The 24,937-nt window shown below is 41.7% G+C and overlaps 1 protein-coding gene across 1 annotated transcript; it reads left to right on the forward strand.

Moving 5' to 3' along the window:
* Nucleotides 1-82: 82 nt before the first annotated feature.
* On the forward strand, nt 83-19,284 carry appbp2 (amyloid beta precursor protein (cytoplasmic tail) binding protein 2). The gene is made up of 13 exons (XM_026191775.2): nt 83-591; nt 6,229-6,317; nt 7,499-7,650; nt 10,908-11,031; nt 12,313-12,481; nt 12,571-12,660; nt 12,765-12,832; nt 12,912-13,017; nt 13,103-13,227; nt 13,617-13,702; nt 14,080-14,270; nt 15,035-15,200; nt 15,510-19,284. The coding sequence occupies exons 1-13, from the start codon at nt 454-456 to the stop codon at nt 15,770-15,772; spliced, it is 1,767 nt and encodes a 588-aa protein (XP_026047560.1). The 5' UTR covers nt 83-453; the 3' UTR covers nt 15,773-19,284.
* Nucleotides 19,285-24,937: the final 5,653 nt, after the last annotated feature.

Raw genomic sequence — 24,937 nt, forward strand, 5'->3', positions numbered from 1 at the left:
ATGTGTTTGTTATCTGCCAAATAAGGAGCGCGGCTTCTTCACGGAAAGACGAGTGGGTGGTTGGTACATTGCTTAAATGGGCAATCGTCGGTAAATTCATCTTTTTACTTTATGTGAAGTGTGACTTTTTACTTGGAGCCTGTTGGTTCAGCATCGACTGCACAATGACGTCATTGCGTCAGCGCCCGTGAGTGTGAGCGTCGGGACGGGGGCACGGAACTGCTGTAGGGTCGACGAGTAGTCGAAGATGAAAGAGAAGGATGGAAATGAAACAGCGGTTTTTTAAATCGAGACACTGACTTGTCTGCAACAATAATATTCGTAGTGTCAATACGGAGCGAATGTTGCATGAGGACTCGCAGAAGAAGGGCTTCAATAGTGGTAAGGTAGTGAATGTAAGGAGAGTTGAGGAGGGCTGTAGCTTCTGGGGCTTTTTTGGAGAGGGAAAACAACATGGCTGCGGTGGAGCTCGAATGGATCCCAGAAACGCTGTACAACACTGCTATCTCGGCTGTGGTGGACAACTACAGCCGGTCAAGAAGGGACATACGGTCCCTCCCAGAAAATATACAGTTCGACGTCTATTATAAGGTAGGATTTTAGCAGTAAGGAGACTCTCAATGATGTGACAGCTAACATCCTGTGCGAGCTTCTGTGGTCGGCTGCTAACACTGCTTGCTAACGTTAGCGAAATGTCGGTAACGTTAGACTAGCTATCGAAAATTCCTCCTTAGGAATCTGATTTGGCTAACGAACAAGTTATCCAGCCTCGACATTACAGAAAGCTAGTGTGACAGTGTGTGTGTTGAAGCGAATTATTAAACTGCATCGAGACTGTCGCTAATTACCCAAGTATCCATTTAAATGAACTGGTTCCGTGATGTGTGGTGTTTTTAGTGTTGTCATGTCCAGGTCTGACCCACTTTGGCTAAAGTGACGTTAGCCGTTCTCACGTATAAAGCTCCTCGCTTACAACATACGTGTGCTTTTACAAACAATCACCATCAGCTTTCCATAAAGACGGACAGCGATATTAAACCACTGTAACCTCGACAGCGATTCTTTCCTTCTGATACGTGTAGTTGGTTAAGTGTCACACCGAGGTCAGGCGTGACAGACAGAGCAAGGATTTTAAAAACATGAAGGTCGCGAATACAGCATGTTTCACAGTTACTCGATCTTCACCCACCAGATAATTCCAGATGCCCATAAAATGTACACTAGGATCTGATATTTGTTTAATCTACGGGTGCATCTTTAGATCCTTTATTGATGTATACCTGATGTGTAACTCTAATACTTGGACGAAAAAAACCTTTAGTCCACCCAGTCATGGTATGCTAACTATTTAGTAATAATAAAAGTAACACCATATGTTAAAACCAATTGCGTGAGAAGTGTAAAAATCCTTTGAGTGTTCTCTTTGGGGTTAATATTGTAGCCACAAATATGTGCAAATGTGTTTGGAGATTTTGTTTGTAGTTGCATGTCATTTGGATTGAGGTTGTAAATATAAAAAATGTAGTGTAACACCAATCTATCAAACTGAGAGGCCTGTCCAAAGAACTGATTGTGACTGCAATAACAACAACTTGTCATCATTTCCAGCTGTTGAAGAAAAGATTTCAGACTTCTCAGCCATTTCTCTCCCCAGCTGCATATTTACAGATTTATTTGCACATTAGTAAATCTAGGTACACGTAAGAATGCAATTATAGCCAAAAACCATTTGCAGATTCCTGTAAACATCACAGTAGGCCTGTAGACAACCGAAGAAAATCATAGTCAACTGAAAACAGTTTTCAGCCAATCGATTGGATGCAGCGATCGAGGGAAATCTGCGCATCATTTTTAGATTAACTAAATAGGCCATAGTGCACTGAGTGTATTCAAGCCTCTCAGCTTTATTAGTTCAAGTAAACAAAGTGAACCTAGTTTGTTTTATAAGTATGGCAGACACCAGGTTAGTGTGCTGCTGTCCATATTCATATCTTTTCTGATATTGGAACAAAATCGTCAGTGTAAGAAGTAGGGCTGGGCCATATTATACCGTTCACGGTAATACCGGTATAATGTTAGGCAACAATAGGAAAATGAAATATCGCGATAGAATGGGAGTAAAACGCGCATGCGCAGTGCCTTTGTTTTCATACGCACATGGCCGATTGTTGAGTGAAACAGATGAACCAGAATTGGTTTGTAAAAATGGTGCAACTTCAGTGATGTGGAACTGGTTTGGTGTTTGTCCGTCAGATACACAACAAAGCACATTTTTTGCAGAACATGCAAGCGGCCGTCGTTATTGTCGTATTTGTCGGACTAAGATGCTTTTAAATCTGGGAGTAATCTGGGTCCTAAACTCCGTATGCTTCAGGTCAAACAACACTGCAGCATCACTTAGAGTTAAAAACTGTCTAAATTCTTTCATCTTTAATAAAACGATCAGCGTTGCTGCTTTACCAGGTGTAACTATAAAGTTTAACTTCCAGGCATCCATGAAAACAAAAGTTATTACATTTAACGGAGTTAGCAGGAAGCTAGCGGAAGTTAGCTCGCTAGTTTCGCTAGTTACCTAAGCATGATATTGCATGTTCTGACTGAGAGATTTCTGAAAAAAATCAAACGTACAGCTCTGCTATCACTTCCAACATAAATGAAGACAGAAAACTAAACAGCAGTGACGTTTGTAGGGTTACTGAAGTTGGGCTAGCTGGTATATAATGATGTGCTACGTGATCGCTAGCGACACAGCTATGTTAGCATAACATAAACAGTGAAGCTGGAGGACGAACACTAACACTTTTCCACTTATAAAAGTTAACGTGAAGGTTCTTCATGGTTAGAGACAAATGCAATCGCATGGCAGGATACTGTAAACGGACCAAACTTCAGTCAGGAGAACAACTGAGATAATCCATCCACAATACGAGGTTAGTCATTAATATACTGCAACAACATGGGAATAGAGCAGCTGCCAGAGAATTCAACATTAATGAATCAATGGTACAGAAGTGGAGGAAGCAAGAAGAATGAGTTTAATAAAATTTGATTTATCTGACTGCTTTGTTTCGCTTAATGTGCCTTATAATCCCGTGCACCTTATGGTCCAAAAAATACGTACTGCACACTGCAGTTTAATGTTGCAAAGCACCTCTTTTTAACTTCAGTGGATATTATACATGGTTATGCTCAGGATATGTCAGCCCATTTCTACTGGAAATGCCTTTTGGTTAAACTTTCAGCAAGGAATTTGCATTTGCACTGTTACATTTTTATAAAGCTTTAATGTACATAAAAACCAGCTTCTTGTTTAAGTGAAAATAAATGGAAGGTTGTCTTTTTGCGCTAGTAATGTTGTGGAGTTGTATTTTGTCTCGCATCAATTATATCGTCGGTTATATCGTTATCGCAAATTTTCAAATATATATCGTGATAAATTTTTTTGGCTATATCGCCCTGCTCTAGTAAGAAGTATTGTAGAAAAATAGTTACAGGCAAAAATGCCCTTATCTTGGATCGATCTTGATTTTCCTGAGAGATGAGGTTTCACATCCAGCTTGGCGTGGTTGCAGTTAATTTTACTGGCAGGTGTTAACCTGCAAACTGCACTGTGTCCCCCCCCAAAGAAAGAAAAAAATAGAGCTTCATTAAGACAGGGGGCCAATGGAGCTAAGAACTGGGGCAATTTGGTAACTTTGATTCATGTAGTCCTTCTGTTAATGTGCGCCTCTCTGTGTGTCTTAAGACACAGATGGAAAAATAATTAGTTTTACTCCACGTGTCTTAAGGCTAAGTTGGGAAGAAATCGGGCATTGTGGGTTTCTGTGTGTTCTGATGATTTATAGAGCAGTCACTGGAAATTCAAAACACTGCCTACTGACCAATCAGTGTTTAGGAAAATGGTGTCTCTTCCAGGAAGATCCCTTTGGATAGTAAGAGGGTCTGAAGTTTTTTAGTAGTGTCAGTTTGTTTTTCCCTGATGAGCAGTAGTAAGGGGAAATATTCTTTATGAATAAATATTCATATTCTGTGTTCCTTGATTATTATTAGGTTTTATTTTCTCATTGGTTGCAGATAATTTTAACATTAAATTATTATCTAAAAAAAGGCTCCTCTTTGTACTTGTTGACCTTATTATATTCAATTTGCAAGCAGTGGTTTGAATTCCACCAACAACACGACAACAGCTGGAAAACAAACTAAAACGGTGCTTTTGCAGTCTTGCTGACCAAAGTGCTTAAACGTTCAGATAAAGAAATGATATGCTGAGTGTGTTAAACTTACTTTGTGCTGCAGGTTCCAGATGGAGTCTTTCTTGAAAAACAAGGGTCAAGGTGACATAAAACCTTCATTAGACACTGTCAGTGGTTATGGTATAAAAGTTTATTATAAATTTTCTCTTGTCTAACAGTAAGAATTAAACCTTTAAGCTGTCAGTCAGCTCGTCTTCACACTTATGGAAAAGGGGAAGAGAGCATTTTCAATTGTGTTTGTATTGATTCATTAACATTTTAAAATACATGTTTATTGTCCTAGTGGGCACAAACCAAAGCCATTTCAGAAGCAACATTAAACACAGACGCTATCTGAAACGCTGCTGGGCAGTTACTTTAAAACCCATACAGACTTGAATGGGGAGAGAATTCTAAGTTTAGGATAGGATAGGCTTTTATTGTCATTGTACATGTACAACAAAGTTTTGGGTGGTCTGCACCATCTGTGCATTTCAGTGGTCACTGTGACAGAAACCCAGTAAAAAATCTTTGTTTTTCCCTGAAAGTTTTTCTTCTGCTACAAATGCACATAATTTTGTTACTTTCTTACGCTTTCGTTAACATTTTCTCCTTTTATATAATGACTCTGGTGCAAATCCAGCAAAAGCATGAATAAATATTTTCTGTAAATAAACCAAAATGGGTTTTTCCTTAGAGCTCAGATGCCCCAGTTCCCAGGAGAAACACACTGACATGAAGTCTGGGGCATGGACTCGATGTGCTCAGTGCCTCCTAACATGATTAGGAAAGCACAATAACACAAGTGCTGGTTTACCCATTTTGCTGATGTGTTTTTGATACGATATACTGGAGTTTTGCTCAGTGTGCTCAAAGTCTGCTTTGGACTAATTCATGTGAAAATGCTGCCACGAGTTTAAGTCATTACAATAAATTGAAGGTACAGCTGTAACAAAAGTGTCAGTTTTCATCAAACACAAGCTAGCATCTAAAAGCTGAGTGCTGTGGTACTGTTCTGTGTGCACTGTGGAGGTTCCTGTCAGTTTCAGCAGTTTGCTGAAACATAGCACATGGTGAATTCACCAGCACTGACAATGATTTTTACCAGTGTGCCAAATCATCCTGAGGGCAACATGAACATCTGTGGAGTTCATGCTAGAATTTTAAGCACCGTTCTAGACAATTGTCACTGTGTTTTTACACACACTATGAAATGGTGACACATAAATGGCGCACACACCTAATATCATGAAGTTGTCTTGTCCACACTGCACATGTTTTCCTGTTTCTGGTTCCCACTGCCCTCCACAGCTAGGTGACTACTTGTGAGTAGAGCGTTTGACTTAAATTACAAGCACTGAAAGGTTAAAGCTGCACAACCAAAATAACGCCCCAGTACAGCAGTGGCTGCAGTACAAGTTTTCATTAGGTGAGATTTCATGTAAGAACCTTGGAGAGAGACATCTGTGATTAATAGTTTCCGTCACAAACACCACTATGGTGAGCCATTCGTGTCAAGGATTATATGGATTATACTGTCTGTGTCCACAAGTGTACGAGGGTCTATTTAATCTGAGTGGTGTTGATTTTCTTATCAGATGTGATTGTGATGCTCTGTATGGACATTCCAGGCAGACTGCAAGCAGAGTTGGAGGGTGGGGTCCACAGCAGCCCACGTGCATGTCCATAAACAAGCATAATCCTGGCTCAGTATAACAGTTTCCAGCTGCGTGCACTTTGATGACAGGCCAGACATCAGCAATTTTTTTTTGTTTAAGATCCTGTTCAGCAGACAACATTGGTTGCATCACTTAAAGCAGAGTAAAAAATGTTCAGCTTCACTCCTGTAGTTACAGGTTAGACTGTCATTTACCTGCAGCTGAGACATTGGTTCCCCTGCACATTAAGAAATTTGACTTGTACCTATAGAGATGACATCTGTTGTATTGTTACTGAATCTCATTTCTCACTGTGTCTCACTGTGCTGTGCTCTCAGCTCTACCAGCAGGGTCGACTCTGCCAGCTGGGGGGAGAGTTCTGTGAGCTGGAGGTGTTTGCTAAAGTGCTGCGGGCTTCAGACAAAAGGTAAGAACATAATGGGGCCAAACTGTGCCCATCACTCTCCTAAAGTAGTTTTCACACTTCCACTGCAGTCCTGAGCAGGTTCAGCAGAGTCTGAGATTAACCATAAACTGCAAGTTGATTACCTTTGAGATCAGTTAACTCCGAGTACGTTCACCTTGAGTTTAGTGTGTGCGAGTAGGGAAAGAAAGCCACCTTCAATGGAGCTTTGATAGCACAATTCACCATGGCAACACGTTAAATGAAAAGCAGAACTTCTATCTTAATCCAGTAAAACGAGGAATATTAATATTCCTAACCTTTGGAGACCCTTTGGCTACTAAACATAGAGGAAGTATACAAGTATATGTCACTGTACACTGGGATGCTAAACTTTAAATTTAGGAGGGTAGAAAAGAGTCATTTTAATGAGCTCTGGCCACTTTGTCATCAGTAAAGATGGTATTTGGAGTTTGGTGAATGCCGGTTTTTTCATCATTCACCAAACTTGCATTTTCATTTGTTCATACTGGAATCCTCTTTTTTTTTTTCTTCTTCTTTTTTTTCCAACAGTGGATGGAACCAGTTTTTACACTGGAACCAAGCATAGGTTTAGTCGGGTGCCCTTAATGATGTTAAACATGTTTTTAGGTAACCAGAGAAATCTGTTTTTAGCTCTTTTGAAACTCTTGTCCACTCTGTTAAATGTAGTGTTAGGCAGGCTGATAGGTGTGAAACACTAATGATGCTGGAACAGAGAGGAAGGAAGCAATGTCCATCAACCAAAACTCTAATATTGTGATTGCTTCCATCATATAATTTCTAACTAGAGAATTTAAGGTCTTGTTTGTAGATCTTTGAAAACACATTTGGCACCTATCATCGTAGACATCGTTTCATGTGAATCTTCTTTAGACTGAGGAATGCTCATATATGGAAATGAGATCCCTTCTGTATGACGAGGACATCAACTGCGTACACTGACCTGTTGTTCATTTCTTGACGGTCCCTTGTGTGATATTCTTACTGCTAGTTAACTGTGCCAGGTGTTCTGTACAGTAGGGATGGTGCCATGCTGTCTACGGCCATGACTGATAAGAATCTGTTTACGCTAAAAGCTGCTTGTGGACTGGATTTTTTTATTTTTTGTGTTTCCTGCAATTTGACTGTTGACCCGATGTCTCCCTTTGACTTCATCACTGCAGACACCTCCTGCACCACTGTTTCCAGGCCCTTATGGACCACGGTGTGAAAGTGGCCTCAGTTCTGGCAAACTCCTTCAGCCGCCGCTGCTCCTACATCGCCGAGTCTGACGCCCACGTCAAAGAGAAGGCCATCCAGTTTGGCTTTGTGCTGGGTAAATGTCAGGGCTGGGCAGTGGAGGCTTCAGATAAGCACTGTGTGGGATAGAAGTGCAGAGCTGTCCTTATGTTAGGTGGTTGATAACGTACAATATAAACAGCATATAATGTGGGCCATATTAGGGCTGTGCGATATGACCAAAATCTCATATCCCGATATAAGACCTCTATCGTGCCGATAACGATATAAATCACAAAAATGTAACATTTTCTGTAAAGTCTGTGAATCTCGGGCAGGTGAAGTGTTTCCAGCTGCGCGTCATGTAGCTGGAGTCGAGTGTTTTAACCGATGCATGAAACGATACATTTTTAGACATAAGTTGTAACGGCGCCGTTTTCTTTGTGAGTATTTATTACACGGCGTGCTGCGGGGAAAAGCCTGTTCTAACGTTTGAGTCTAAGCTTTATTTTTTAGCACCGGACGGCTCTTTTTTACTTTTCATCTGTAAATAATCTGCATCTTTCACGTGATTCAGTTTATTTTGAAAAGTCTCAACAGGATCTTGAGCTTTATTGTGAAAGGTTTATGTGGAACATAAACAATCGAACACGCGATGGTGTTACCGTCGTTGTTGCTAACGACAACACATAAAAACAGGCGCTTGTCCGTCCGTAGTGTGGTGATATTAAATATAAGAGAAAGAGAGAACTTTAAGAAATTAATATAGCCACTACAGTGACCATCAGAACATGAACAAATATTACCGTAAACAGTTTATTTTGCGACACCACGAAACAAACGAGAGGGTAAAATGAAACGATAGACGTTTTTATATAGTCATCAGATACATATCGTTATATTGAACAGCCCTAGGCCATATGTATTATGATAATACGTTATTATAATAATTGTCATGTAGGGCTGAACGATTATGGAAAATAATCTAATTGCGATTTTTTGCCCCAATATTGCGATTGCGATGCGATATGCGATTATTTTTTAAGGTCTTTGTCTTCTGTATTATTAAACAAAGACAAGCAATACATCATATAGTATGGCCAATACTATATTACATTAATTTTAAACTGTTCTTTCCTGGAAGACAGACCTCTGTTATGATGACATGAGGTGATGCATGAATTGATGACTGACATTTTTATTTAACTTCTTCAATCACAACAGTATATTTGAACATACACAATAGTTTATTTTTAGCTTACAAACATCTGAGCATAAAGTGCTGACAAGGAACCCTGGTGTAAACATTAAAATGAAAGTCAGTACAATGTGCAGATTGCAGAAATATACATAAACAAAATCAGTGGCTTTACCACACTCAGTTTTTCGACATCTGTGAACTACTAGACAGTCATTCAATTAAAAAATAATATTAAATAAATCAAACTAATAAATAAAAAATACACACATCTTACTGATCTCTGCAGTCAGTAACATTACACATAAAGTGCAAACATAATAGCAATTGTATAAACACACACACAAACACGCCTTTAAAATTTAAAGGCATGAAATTGGACGGTCTAGTTCTGATTAGCGTCACCGCTGTCTCGGTGGAGTTTAATAAACTCGGCCGTCTGCTTCTTGCTATCTAAAATATAACCAGACACTGGTGTAAATTCTCGACTGTCTCATACTTCTGTTTAATAAGTTTTCTGTTTGACGTTTAGTCAGCTGTGTGAAAACCAAGGAGGAACCCACCCGGGGGATTAATAAAGTTTTATTTTATCTAATCTAATAACTTTAATCTCAGCCAAACCGATTTACTCACGAACAAACAAAACACTGAAAAAAGCCCAACAATAACATTTTTAGGTTGTCTAAGTGACTTATATATTACGTTTAACCCGAGCAGCGAAACTCCGCGGTGATCTGAAAATGATGTGCCGGGAGTTGTGCCGTTCTCGGCCGCATCAGTAACCCTCGAGCTCCCGGCTAGCTGTCGAGCTGGTGGGTAGCAGACGCCTCTGAAAACGTCGAAGCACTTTTGCAAATATGGGATATCTTGATAAACCGAGCAGATATTTGATGTTTACACAGCTACTTTCTCGCCTGAAAATATGTTAAAAGTTTATTTTGTGACCCAGAAAGATTAGTATGAGTAATTTTAAAACTTAGTAGCGGCCGCCATTGCTGGAAACTGGAGTTTGGCTGGGCCGCGCTATGAATTCTGGGATATGGTAGTAATTTGGACAGCCGCGCGTCGCTGTGACGTAATCGGTCTACAAATGCGGCCTCAGGAGGATGCAGCCCATGAATTTGGACATGTCCAGAGTATAATCGCAGCCTTTGCGGTTAGAAAATTGCACTTGATCATGTCGCGATATTATCGCAAATGCGATATATCGTTCAGCCCTATTGTCATGTCATTGAGAGAATTTAATATTTGAGCAGAGTTCTAGCTCCCATAGATCTCTGAAACATTAGTCAGTGAATTCCAGATACTCCCCATCTTAACTCATTATGTGTATAAAGCACACCTGTCTGCAGAATCAGTTTCTTTCCAGTTTCTCCACCAAAGAACAAAAGTCTTCCCACATGACATTAACCCAAAACATACCAACAAGGTAACAAAGGAGAGGATAAGAAGAAGCTTGGCATTCCTATATGAAATTTGTGGAGTGAGCCGAAGCCTCAAGTTGCTAAGCAACAGCCAGGTTTTAGAGTTTCTGTAAAGAGCAATGGGCCAAAATCCCTACAAGAAACATCTTACTGCTGTGCTTCCCAACAAGGGTTTCTCCACCAAAATACTAAATATTTATTTCACTTAGAAACTGATTTGCATGTCATTAACTTTTACATAATGTGTGTTTCTGGATTTTGGGTTGATATTCTCTGTGCCTTAAAACTTTAGAGCAGGGGTGTCAAACTCAAATACAGAGTGGGCCAAAATTCAAAATGGAACAAAGTTGCAGGCTAACATTAATATTTATTGAAAAAAAAATCTTCCTCCAGATGTAAGAATGAATCTTTTCTTATGGACTCAAATAGGTTTTGCTGGAAAACTGAATATGGAACAAGCAAAGTATTAGTATTATACAGCTAATATATATATTAGCTGTATAATACCAGTAGGCCAGCTCTAATAATAATTTGGTATGGCTTCGCAGGCCAAATGTAATTAGGCTGCGGGCCAAATTTGGCCCACGGGCCAGAGTTTGACACCTATGCTCTAGAGATTTCTTTCTAAGTGACCAAACTTCCAGTCAAAGTTTGGTTTTCTTAAGACCCTTGTGCTATGACCAGCAGACACCATAGTTGTTAGGCAGATGACTGTCATGTTTCTGTTTGTAGGTGGCTTCTTGTCTGATGCGGGCTGGTATGGAGATGCAGAGAAAGTGTTTCTGTCGTGCCTGCAGCTGTGCACGCTCCACAGTGAGGTCCTCCACTGCTACCGGGCTGTGGAATGCTGTGTCAGGTCAGTGTCAAAGAGCTGCTTTTATTCACCAGGGAACTCTGTGTCCTATAGTTACAATACCATAATTGTTAGATGTGCCAGATATGATGTTACACAACATGTGTTTTCTCCCAGAACACTTAGGCGTCTGACAGCACAGCTTGAAATGTTAGTTGTGAATAAAAGCCACTGAGTGATTCATATGAAGAGCTGTTAAACAGTCTGTCTTTACATTTTTTTGATTCTTATCAGATGAAAACGGATAAAACACAGAAACTGTATCTCATCACAGACGGTTAAGCTTTCCTTCTGAGTGGAAGTAGCAGCTATCTGTCATGGAGTAACAACACTGTAACTGTTATAAACTAAAACAGCAACATTGTTAGAAGTACCATGGGCCCATATTTAAGGCCTTGTATATAAATGAATCCTAGCAAATGGTATTAATGAATAAACTGAACACTGTAGAGCTAAGAAAAAGCTGCAAAAATGTTTGATCCAGATGTTTCTGTAGCATATTTGGTCCTGACGGGTGTGTTGACCGGGCACAAACATGTAAGCTGTGGTACAGTTTTATATGAGCTCTGCTGTCTCTGTAGTGTGTAACCGAGTGGGTGTGATGGGTTGTCCGTGATGGAGAGCAGTTTGTTCAGTGACCGCCTGTCCCTTGCTGCCCAATGACGATTCCAGATTAGTTTGTTGATCCTGCTACATGTCTACCAGCATCCCGAGAAACTAGAGACTGTTCATCCGCCTGTTGTACACAGCATCACTGTTGGGTTCTCCAGTTTAGTGTCCAGTCATTTAAGTGAACTATGGAAGTCAGCAACCATCTCTTTGTCCTGGGGACGTTCAGGAAGGGGAGATTTTTGTTGGACCATCCCACAAAACGTCTCACCAGTACCTGTACTCTGACTCCTGCCCACCCAACCACTGCAGTGTCGTTAGAGAGCATCTGCATGTGGCTCGATTCCCTGTTACACTGGAAATCTATAGTGTAGAAAATCAACAGGACTGTCCTGTGTGGTGCCCCAGTAGCACTAACACCACATTAAAGATGGGCTTCACCATCCATACAAACTGAGGAATCCAGGAGACGGTAGCAGTGGTGACAGCCAGCCTGAGCTTCTCTCATACATGCACACACACATGTTGCAAATTGCGGCAAACTGAATCCAGTTATTTTCAGGGAAACCAGTGCAGCAGTTTCCTTCCACAGCTTTTGTTGTTTTTAAATTGACAGTTGTGCAGTAATACAGCAGATAAGACTGAGACTGAAGCGTCCCTGTCTTCTCTCTTCAGGCTGCTTCATGTCCGTAATGGAAACTGCAAGTACCACCTTGGGGAGGAGACCTTCAAGCTTGCTCAGTCTTACATGGACAAACTAGCCAAACATGGCCACCAGGCCAACAAGGCAGCGCTGTACGGCGAGCTCTGTGCCTTGCTCTTTGCCAAAAGCCACTATGACGAGGTGTGTAGGTTTGACCACTGAGGTGCTTTACAGTTTTGATACTGAGACAACTGAAAGTCCTTTCTGTCTGCAATGACCTTGTCTCTCAGGCGTACAGGTGGTGTATAGAGGCTATGAAGGAAATTACTCCAGGGCTGCCTGTCAAAGTAGTGGTTGATGTCCTTCGCCAGGCCTCCAAGGTAACACTCACACATGTATTTATCGCTCAGATCAGTCTTTGTCTGAATTTTTACACTAGTCTTCCAGACACATGTGTAAACTGTGGATTGTCTCTTCCCTGCAGGCCTGCGTGGTGAAAAGAGAGTTCAGAAAAGCAGAGCAGCTGATCAAACATGCAGTGTTTCTAGCAAGGTAACCCGCTGGGTGTAATGAAGACTCGACAGGGTACTTTCTAACATCGCAGTTTCTGACTGAAAATATTGTCTTACAGAGAACATTTTGGACACAAGCATCCCAAGTACTCCGACACGCTGCTAGATTATGGATTTTACTTATTAAATGTGGACAACATATGCCAATCGGTTGCTATTTACCAGGTACGTAGAGCGATGTGCTACAGGAGTATGCTCTTGTTTTCAGTGATGTTATTTAATTCAATCTTGTCTGATGTACAAATCCCAGACAGCGCTGGATATCCGACAATCGGTCTTTGGGGGGAAGAACATCCATGTTGCCACAGCCCATGAAGACCTAGCCTACTCCTCATATGTGCACCAGTACAGCTCTGGGAAATTTGACAATGCTCTGTGAGTGCATCTTCTAAACTCGGCTAATTACATTCCTCATGAGCTGCCTTGTAAATGTAGTCCAACACCCAAAGTCAGACTCTGGTATTTGGGTAATGTGTATGCAGCTGCACATATCAAATGTTTAACTGTACACACGGGCAGACGTAAAGATGACTGGAGATGCCTGTTGTTTGTGTAATTAATCATGTGATGCTCCTCGTGTATACAAAGGCTGTGATTCAGCATTGCCTAATGGTGAGACCTTTGATCCACTTTTGGACCGTATGAGCTGCAAAACAACTTTGTTCAATGGAAACACTTGATATTCTTGGAAGTGTTTGTCCCCAATATGTAGAGTTTCCAGCCAAGTCTGAGTTACACGACTGAGTGCTGTGTTTGTCCCTCAGATTCCATGCAGAACGTGCCATAGACATCATAACTCACATTCTGCCTGAGGACCATCTTCTGCTGGCCTCCTCTAAGAGAGTCAAAGGTAAGGCAGGCAAAGTGGAGAGTAGTATTATGCTCGTGTGTGTGACTGGCTGCTTGTAATAAAGTACCTTGAAAGAACAATTTAAAACTGGTTCTTTGCTAAGTTGTCTATTCGTAGGTCAAACTTTTGTGGTTTGACAGATTAAAAAAACATTCAGCAAGTGAGTGAAAAAGCAGCCGATGTCCAAACAAACAGTTTGAAAGAGCTTCAGGACGCCTGGAGAATTATTGATTAAGACCAGTTTACATGGAGTCTGAATCCTTTAAAACATAAGAAGTTAGGGATAGCTCAAGACTTTTGCACAGTGCTGTATCTGTTTGAAGCTGTGCATTATGTCTTATAGACTCTATCCGCGTTTGCTTGTTTTCCCCCAACAGCCCTGATTCTGGAAGAAATTGCCATCGACTGTCACAATAAAGAGACAGAAGAGCGCCTCCTGCAGGAGGCTCACGACCTGCACCTCTCCTCGCTGCAGCTGGCCAAGAAGGCTTTCGGAGAGTTCAACGTACAGACAGCCAAACACTATGGCAACCTCGGACGACTCTACCAGTCCATGAGGAAGTTTAAGGTGAGGAGGACATGTGTGGTTTGTAATATTTGACACAATAATTAAAATTAAGGGGCATAAACCATCCCAGCGTGTGCCAGTTGTGCTGCCTTGTGATAAAAATAATCTCAGTGTAAGAAAAGGTCAACGGCAGAGAACAGCTATTCCACATTCACCTCATCTTGATTAAGAGATGAGTGTTTGTGTGAGAGTGAGTCACATTGTGCTTTTACAAGCACAAACCACTGTTTGTGGGAGACTGAATGGTTTTTGCTATTTAAAGCCAGAAATGATGAGATGTGAAATATTGTCATTGCAGTTGGCTGGGATTACACAAATATCAGAGTGGTGCACATTTATAAAGAGTGTGCACCAGTCTTAGATGCTGTCTTTGGCCTATAAAAAGCCAGAGTGGAGGTTAAAAGTAATCCTGCAGAAGTTCTAGTCTGCAGCTGAAATGACTTTGGGCAAGTATCTAATATCCTGCTGTTAATGAGAGACTGACTTGGGACTACACGTTATTCCTTTTAGTCCATTAGAAATGGACTGGAAAACAATTTAAGTGTGAAAGGCCATAGCTTGCTTTCAGAGTGTAATGTGACAACTTTACTTTGACCCAGTTACAACACTTACAGGCACTGAACCACTTTTTGTTTTCAGTGGAAACGTAGCTGGATGTTTGATTTATGGGAAAGGCCATGGAAACCAAATAAATATTGCCTTTGAGTTTTGTCTTTGTTTGTGATTCATATCTCTTTGTCTTGCACACGTATTTGTGTAACCAGGAGGCAGAGGAGATGCACATCAAAGCCATCCAGATTAAGGAGCAGCTACTGGGCCACGAAGACTATGAGGTGGCTCTGTCTGTGGGTCACCTGGCCTCCCTCTACAACTATGACATGAACCAGTACGAGGATGCAGAGAGGCTCTATCTGCGCTCCATCGCTATCGGTCAGTAAGAGCAGAACACGTTCACGTCCATGTTTTTTAGTGTCACAGTAAATGAGGCCCAAGGCCTGGGTCCTGATGTTGCTTCGTCACAGAACATGTTGTACTGAGATGCATCATACTCAACCTACTTCTCAGTTAATTGCCAAGTTTTGCTGTTATTGTTATGTAATCATTTATGTAGAGCTGACATTAATCAGTCCAACACCTGACGTTACTTCGCTACAATGGAAGAGGGTAACATTATCAAAAACGGGGCTCGAGTCAGAGAGACTGAATGAAACATGGTCTGTGATGTTTCTGTCTTCACAGGTAAAAAGCTGTTTGGCGAGGGTTACAGTGGGCTGGAGTACGACTACCGAGGCCTGATCAAACTCTACAACTCAGTGGGAAACTACGAGAAGGTGTTTGAATACCACAACGTACTGTCCAACTGGAACCGGCTGAGGGACCGGCAGTTTGCAGTGGCGGATGCCCTGGAGGACGTCAACACTACACCCCAGCAGACCCAGGAGGTGGTACAAGCTTTCCTATTGGCCCAGAGCCTAGGCCCCACCCGCCCCTGTCTCGGCTGATTGGTTGACCGAAGGAGAAGAGAGGAGGGAAAAGAGACAAGTGGGTGGGTTTTAGCCTGGTGTGGACATGATTTGAGCCCAAAATGTGATGCTTCAGTTTCACACGGATTAGTAACACAGCAAATTCAAACATCACTGGCAGCTTGGTTGACTTTGTATGCTGCCAGTACACACACACAGACATACACACGTTTTCATGGAATAAAAAAAATAAATAGAGAAGACACTTATCAAACCTCATCAACACACTCTCACCATCAAGATGCAGTCACTGCGTTTCTCCAACAGAAAGAGGACACATGCCCGAGACTGGGGACTCGAAAAGAAACGTCAGACGTCCTATAAGGATGACGCACGACCTCCTCGCCTCTCATCTCACTCGCCTTTTTCTTCCTGGACAGCAGTTTTGCTTTTGTACCGTACCAGTGTAGCTCAGATCTCCGGGAGCGAACCCGTGTTCTCAAGAGCTGCACGACAGCATCTGTGGAATACCTGCACATCCATCAGCATCACTTGGCAGATCACAGCTGGAAATAGTTGGATATTTTTGACACTTGTACAGTTAAAGAAAATACAGATTGTACTCTTGAGTTTTATTTGAAGGCTTTTTGTTGTTGTTTTTTTCTTTGCAATTAACTGAACGCGAACCCTCAAAGTTGCGTGGAGGAGAATGTGATAACACCAGGTGTGGTTTTTACACACAACAGGTTTTCACAGGTCTTTTTTTCCAGCTTAGTACTGACATAGCATCATTAAAATGCCAATAATTTATATGCAAACATATGTTTATGTAGCCCTTTGTTTAAGTTTTCTTACTGAATGAGAAATGGCTCAACACTATGATAACAAGGGACACGGATGGGAGGGCAAAGAGGAAGCTGCTACATGTGCAAAGGCTCCGCAGCCTCGCTTTGTTCATCTTGAGGCTGTATGTGTGAGTGAGTGAGTGGAACACAACTCTCGGTGCCCAAGTGCTCCACCGATGACTACCAGCCTTACACCAGCTTGCAGTTATCTGTCTGTAGACGGACCCATATTTTGAAGTGCTAAATAAACTATTATATCCTTAACGGCGCTACAGTGGGGACCAATATTGTGTGCTTGTGTGCGTGTTTGCATAGCAGCCTGATTATTGTGCATGTGGCCTCTCTGCTTCACACCCTCCTGTCAGAAAATCCCATTAAAGTTCCTGATATGTTTTTCTGTTACTGGCCCATCGTTCAGAGTCTCGCTGTCCAGAATCTCATCTGTTGCTTTATTTAAAAGCTCAGCTTCGGCTGGTTTTCAGTTTTACTCGACATCTTAGCTCTATAACAGGGGTGGGGGAACTCCAGGCCTCAAGGACTGGCGTCCTGCAGGTTTTACATGTGCTTGATCCAACACAGCTGGTTTAAATGGCTAAATTAAAAAGGTTTCCAGAGGCCTGACAATGAACTAATCATTGGATTCAGGTGTGTTGACCCAGGGTCATATCTAAAGCCTGCAGGACACCAGCTCTACAGCTGCCATGTTGGTATTTTAAAGCTAACTTAGGCTCTCTAGTGGACAAAGTATGCAACGGCCATTACATACTTTGTGCCGAAAGGGCTTTAAAGGAACATGTTCTTATTTTTAGACTGTAATATTGTATCTTTTCATTATTCTCAGTTCTAAATAATCCTTATTGACCTTATCCTGAGCCTTGGGGCAGCCACTCAAGTCAGTGTCTATCTGAAAACAGCTCTTTTAGTGCCTCTGTCTCTCTTAAAGCCAGCTCTCTTCTGCCTGTCACACACAAATAGTTTGAACAGCAGGTGTGTAGCCAGAGCTGTGTGCGTGACTTAACCATGTTAATGGGTTTGGCTCACTGACATGAGAAAACAGAACATTTGAACACCTAGTTGGTCCATTTGAAACCTGTTTGGATTTTGTTCTGTATATTTGGAGTAAGCTACAGTGCTGCGACAAAGTATTTGCCTCCTGATTTCTTCATTTCATGCATGTTTGTCACACTGCAGTGATTAAGATCATCAGACAACATTTAAAATGAGATAACATACGTTTTTAATTGATTTGTGATTTTTGGTGAGGGACAAAAGAACCTACCTGGCCCTGTTTGAAAAAGGAAAAAAACAAAAACAGCTTTTCATAAAAAGAACATCACAGTAAGAGCATGTGGAGGGAGTGGGAGTGGAAGTGGGCTGCTTGGATGATTAAGGATCTGGATGGAAAAAGGAATTCTGCTCTCGACGTACAGCTCGAGCGTGCTCGGGTTACGCAGCAGAACAACACAATCCCAAATATACCAGCAAGTCCATGACCTTAACAGGTTGTTCATGGCCAACACCCCACCAGTGCTCCTCCGTACTCGACCAGTTTTTAGACTTTAGGCCAGGTAGGTTTGGATAACTTTTTACCCTTAATCCTAATTTTGAGCTTATTCTGGTTATGTCTGTGTAACATTAACAGTTGTATGATGACCTGAAAGTGAGACAAAAATGCAAAAAACAATGTGTATATCAAGAACGGGGCAAGCTCTTGTTCACAGCACTGTTTATGTACCTGTGATCCTGTAAAGCCTTCCACTGCAGATGCTTTCAGTCTAATATTTAGTCCACAGTTTGGGAATCACCAGCTTCTCTGGATGGGATTTTTTCGTTAGTGCAATTCTAACATTACACATGGACCCTTGTTTCACTAAAGCAGTCTGTCAATATAAGAGGTGAAGGAGAAATGAGCGCTTAAAGAGACGCTGCGTAACAGTGGCGTGAAGAAAGGCATGGACGCATGCTGTAGCAGATGAAGGATGAGATTTTGCACAGTCGAGGCTGAACACAGGCTGTGGAGATTCTGTGCAACGTTACTGAGAATGTGATGCCATGGATGAATAGTCCGCTGTTAATTTAGTATTTAGTTTGTTTTGAAAAGAACGAATGAAGAAAACGAGCTTTGCCTTGCTGTTGCTTCAGTGCTGTCAATGTCTCCCTCTGTAACAGTGATGTGAGGGGCTGTAGCTGAGGAGGAGGTCCAGCTCTCAGCTAAACACTCAGTGCTTTGGCTTAAATAGACCCCCCACCCCTCCACCTCTGAGTAGATTTCTTATCTACAGACTTTACTTGTAAACAGGTGCATACAAAGAGAAGGATCATGAATATTTCTTTGTCTTAAAAAGTGAATCATGGAGAAACTTTGCATGATTTGACGTGTGTGCTGTGAGGGCTACGTCTGCATCTTCTCCAGAGGATTACAAAACAGGTCTCGGCAGCAGTTTCTAATCCAGCTTCGGCTGAGGTGCAAGTTCCTTTTTCCTGCTTGGCCAAGATGATCTGCTGATGTCTGAAAGGGAATAGTGTAGTTCAAGTGGTGGTGTCGGGGGTGGGGGGCGCAGGACAAAGTTCAAATTGAAGCTGCGATGTCTCCAACAGCCCGCTTCTCTCTTCAGAGTTCAAAGGAGACGTGTGGGATGTGTTCACTGTTGTCCTGTTACTGCTTCACTGTTAGCTTCAAAAACATTAAAACATCGTTGACCATCACAGTTTCCCTCTTTGCTGTCCGTCAGCTGTACACATCTGGACTTCACCATCCCAGCAAACAACAGGACACTTTTACACTGATGAGATGAAATATTCAGTTTATTTGATTTCAGTCCTTCAAGTTTTCTTCCTTTAAATCTGGCTTTAAGTATAGGTGAGTTATAGTGCATAATACAGCGAGTGGAAAGGAACTTCAGACTTTACTTGGAAATTGCCATTTTTGGCAATTGCCACTACATTTCACTGTGAAACTTTTACTCCTTTTATAGACTAGCCTTACAGCTTCCATCACTGACATTTTACACACAAGACAGATTTTAAAGGGTTAGGATTGCTGCTATACAAATCATAATCTTTTTTTTTTTACATATATTTGATCGTGCTGGAATTAAAAGTACACCCTGCAGAGCACATAAAAGAGGCAAACGAGGTAAAGTGTGCATAGTAGCAGGCACAGGCGGACGATCTTCCTGCGAGCATGCAGAGGTGGGATGCCCAGGATTTGTAAAGTGTTCACTCTGCAAAGTGCTTCTATTGCCGGGCATAAATGAGGGTCGTTAGATCAGGTAGCGAGGCAGCAGAGAAAGCCACAAGGTGTCTTTGGATCAAGAAGGCAGATCTGTTGACGACTGCGGCTGTGAGTCTGATTAATCCAGGTGAGAGAGGGTGTCTGATGTTGAGAGGTTTAAAACCTGTGATGACCTCATGTTACATCACTGATGATGCATCCCAGCACACTAGTCTGTCATGCAGACCTCAACCAGGCACCGCTCATCACCCGAACACCACCATCACTACAGCGAAGCACGGTGGGGGCAGGATTACACTGTAGGGATGTTCCCTCTAATTTTTCATGTGTCTGAGCGAACACACAAACTCCCTGAGTGGTCTCTTGGACCACTGTGAGCAACAGCAGACGTGTGCACTGTGGTCACGCCAGCATCCAATCCACCCAGGTTACATGGTTTATTAAAGTAATCAAATTACAGCATTTATGTTAGACGACTTTTAATTAACTGCTTTAGCCCACTTACAATGATTTTTTTTTTTTAAAGAAATCTTGTTCATGACCTGTGCAGCATGTTAAAACTATTGGAAGTAAAAATAACTTAAACTCCAATTTTGAAAACACAACTTTCTAAAAAAGAAATTTATGAAGCTCTGACTCATATCATGAGTCTGAGTCTGTGGTCTGGGAGAGAGTCTGTAACTCTGTCTGCAAAATACAGTAAATAATGACCAATGCTGGGCAGTTAATTATATAGTTACTTCTTCAAAAAGGTAACTGAGTTATGCAAACAACAACATTTTTTGCAGCTGTTTACCTAAAAATGCAGCCAAGGCGTTTTTTTTTTAAATAAACATTTCAAGCTATTTACAGAACACAAATTATTTGTGCCACTGCAAAAAATAATTCCTGTCCACTATGAGATGAAGGAGAACAACAGCCTGATACCTGCAGGCCTGACAGCAGCAGACGTATCACTGCTGTAACACCTGTAACACTCAGCAGTCGCCTCATTGTTCTGACACACAACAACACTATTGACTACACTACACACTAACTACACACTAACTACACACTGACTACACACTGACTACACACTAACTACACACTAACTACACACTGACTACACACTGACTACACACTAACTACACACTAACTACACACTAACTACACAAGATTTGCACTAAACGTCGCAAATCTCTCACATCTCAAAAACACGCCGTCACTCCTGTTTTTACCGTTTCTTCCCACAGTAAATATAAACAACGACAGTATTCAGTAAAAAACAAAGAAACATTGCAGATATTTTTATCATAACTCTGGTTTTACGTGGCCGATCAACACAATTTAAAAACTGGTATAAAGTCCACACTTTTCCCTCAGTTGTTCCGTGGATGAGCCGAGGTCTCCCCTCTCGCCGCCGCCTCTGAACACACAAATACAAATTGCATGTGAAGCAGGAGGTGCAGATTTTTTTGCTATTGTTTTCTAAATCCAGGCTTGATCACGTGGAGGTATTTGGAAAACTTTTTTTGGCCAGCGGACGACTGTTGTCTCGCAGAAAGTCAAATCAAATGTATGCGATACACAATCAATTCACAAGAACACATTTAAACAGAAGGTGCCTGATTTCAACTAAACTAAATCATATCGTCACGTTTGGTTTTTTTCTTCTTTCTTGTTTTTTTTTATTTTTAAATTAAGCATCTTCTAATGAGAGTGCAAAAACAGTAAAGAAAGAAAAAAAGAGACCTCTTTCCTCTCGATGGAAAAATGCACCATGTCGACCAATTTTTTTTAAAAAAAGTCAGCATCTGGGATTTGGTTGTTTAGGAAGAGGGGAAAGCAAGACAGCGAGAGAGAGACAGAGATCGATAGCCGGTTTTGAGATGTGGGAGATTTGTGACGTTTAGCGTGGAGTGTATAGTTAGTGTGTTGTGTAGTCATAGTTTTGCTTTGTGTGTCAGTGAGGCCACTAATGACTGTCACAAAGGCACATTGCAATGTAAACACTGTCACCAGGTGAAAACAGGAGCAGTGCTACACCTGTTGTCCTCTTGTGGTGGACATTTTTTTTACTGGCACAAGTAGTTTGTGGGGCATCTTATTGTGACACCTGATTGTTCTTTCATTTTAGTTATAGTAGTATTTTTAAATGGTTGTACCACATTTTAAAAATGCCAGATGTATTGGTTGCATTTTCAGATAAATAGTTGTATATGTTTATAAAATGTGTGCACAACTTTTAAAAATGTACAATTTATATTTGCATTTCAAGTTATAAAAATAATTTACTCAACATGTCTGTGGTTTTGACAGTAAAAAAAACCTAACTACTAGGATTTTATGGGGTTTTTTTGTGTGATTTCAGATCAGTTGTGTTAATACAGTAAGTCAGTGAAAAAACCAACTAAATTCAGACACATGAGGTTGAGCTGAAAAGAATGATACCAAACAAGGCAGGAAGAAAATAAAAATGAAACAATCTGAGGGTGAAATACAAATGTAAAATCAACAGGAGTCAAAAATGTCCAGTTATATTTTGGACCTCAGAGGGTCAGCCTAACAAATCATGAAAAGTTAGGTTTGGATTTTTGTTCACGACGGTGCAGATTTCTGACATTTTGTGTAATTTAAGCACGTAACAATTTGTGTGAAACTGAAGTTAGCACTTGGACTTAACGCTACAAGCGCCACTTCAACGACCACATGGGATCTGTACAAGACACAAACTGAAAGCATTGGGGGATATATTACACCACAGGTGCCGTATTTGTGGGGGTAGTTACAGAGGTTGTAATTTTTGCAACGAGACTTTGGCTTTAACCGAAGATGGGGCTCCAAGTTCTGCTTTACTTAACGAAAAGGCGCTCTGTCACCCAAGAAACACGCAGGCGCAGAGAGAGAGAGAGCGCGTCGCCCTGTAACCATGGCAACCGTAACGCTGCCGCCTGGAACAACAGCACGTAGCTGTCAAACAAAACCAAACAGTCCTGACCCGCGACAACATGAAACAGGAAAGTACCGCAGTGTAATCCATTTATTTCAACAAAGTAACTGTATCCTGAATACCACCTTTTTAAACGGTAACTGTAACGGAATACAGTTACTCATATTTTGTATTTTAAATACGTAACGGCGGCACATGTATTCCGTTACTCCCCAACACTGTGTGTGTCCCATATAATACAGTGGTTCTCGAAATGTTTAGGCTTCCTTCACCCCCAGCACATCACATAACCATAGGGCAAGAATCCAAATTGAATATAGCCTGAATATAGCGCCACTATATACTTTTTTGCTGCATAAACCATCTTCTTTCAGCTTTGGTAAGGTGCTCACTGATGTCCAACTGAACCCCTCTCCCTCCAACTGGTATAATTTTATATCCATAGCTGATCATTTTTAATTAAAGAATGTATCACACCAGAATTGGACACGAGAAGTGTGGACAATGCTGCCTTGTCTGGCAAGTCTTGATTTCAGCAGGACATTTGAACGGCAGGATCAGAATTTAATGTGAACAACATAAATGCATGGATTAATCCTGCCTGTTGGTAGAGGAAAGTTTGGTGAAGCACGACAGAAGATTTTGTTCCTGATGAAGGAAAACAAGACAAAGAGTGCTGAATTAAAAGAACCGTCTGCCCAGCTTCAACGCGCGAATGCTACTATTGGGGAGATGCAAAGGGATCTCCAAAACATGGAGCAAAAGAATCAGGCTGTCACGGTTGTTAAAGAGTGGACTCAGGCGCGGAGCTCAGAAATAATGACAGTGCATTTATTTACAGTGCAGCAAGGTGACAACAGTTCAAATGTGCAACAATGGTGATAGTGCGTCCCTCCTTCCGTGTAAGCCCGTGCGTGGTAGTGAGTGCCCGTCTCTCCTCCAAGTGCTTCCTTAGTGTCCGTGAATCCTCCGTCAATCCCAGGCTTAGTGCAATACTCCAGCGCTGTCTGTCGCTCAGCCACACCATTAAGTAGCCCTGCTGAAGATGGTAGTTGATTGGCAGCAGCTGGTGGATTGACCGCGGGTGCGGCAGCTCCGGGCGAAAGCACTTCCGGGTCGGTACATTGTAAATAGCTGTACTTTGTGTGAAGTTGTTTTAATAAAACAAAAAAGAATAGTATATTTGTTTGTTTTTCTTTATTATAGATCTATTCACATGTACACAGCAATCACATAAAAATGAAATGCAAACTATTTACATCGCACCACACAGCTGTCATCAATCTTTAACCACAACATGAAACATTACAGGCTATTTAGAGCAGCACGTTGTTTCCAGAAGTATTTCCCAACAAGTTCAGGAAGGCACACTTTACGAAAGAAGTCTTGTGCTTGCTTTAAGCGCGGTTTCCAGAAATCCACAGCAGGGAAGACGCGAGTCACAGCAAGGTCTCTCTGTGTCCATGTAACGGAGCGGAAAGGCTGATTTTATTTCCAAGATGTTTTGTGTTTTTAAAAGGAAGGAGACCTTCCTAAAAACGGGCAGAGCAGTGGAGCCGCCAAGGGAAACACACAATTTAAACTGTAAGATTAAAAATATAATTTATTATATTTAAATAGTTAAAAATGTAAGATAAATTAAAACAACCTTGGCCAAGGGATAACACAATAAAAATCAATAAAACACAACATTAAAAGTCCAGTGGAATCCACCACAGCATAAAAGTCCCAGGGAGTTAAGAAATCCAGCGAAGTAAAAGGGAAACCCAGCGGAGTCCTCTCCTTCCTTTCCGCATTCGCGTCTTGATATGCTAGAGAAAGGGAGGAGCGGCAGTCACTATTCTTCCGGCAGTTTTTATTCAATAAAAGGGGATAAGTCAAAGACTTACCCCGGGTGGGCAGAGCTCTCAACTCCGCCCGCCGCTCTTAAAAACTGCAAAGCCACACAGCCGTCCCGTGCCTTCCGCTGGTGCTGTCTCCGCTCTCTCCGCTGGTACTGTCACTCTCTGCGCTGGTGCCCTCTGCGCTGGTGCCCTGTGCGCTAGTACTGTCCGTTCTCCTAACGCCCAGCTCCACCAGCCCCTTCGGCTTGCAGGCGCTGCCGCCTGGCACCACTTACTCCTGGCCGTCTCTCAAGCCTCTCGGTCGAACCGCTTCCTTTGGTCTGCCAGGCCCTCTTATTGGCCTCTCTGGGA

This window comes from Astatotilapia calliptera, chromosome 14, assembly GCF_964374335.1.
Source record: "Astatotilapia calliptera chromosome 14, fAstCal68.1, whole genome shotgun sequence".
Taxonomy (NCBI): domain Eukaryota; kingdom Metazoa; phylum Chordata; class Actinopteri; order Cichliformes; family Cichlidae; genus Astatotilapia; species Astatotilapia calliptera.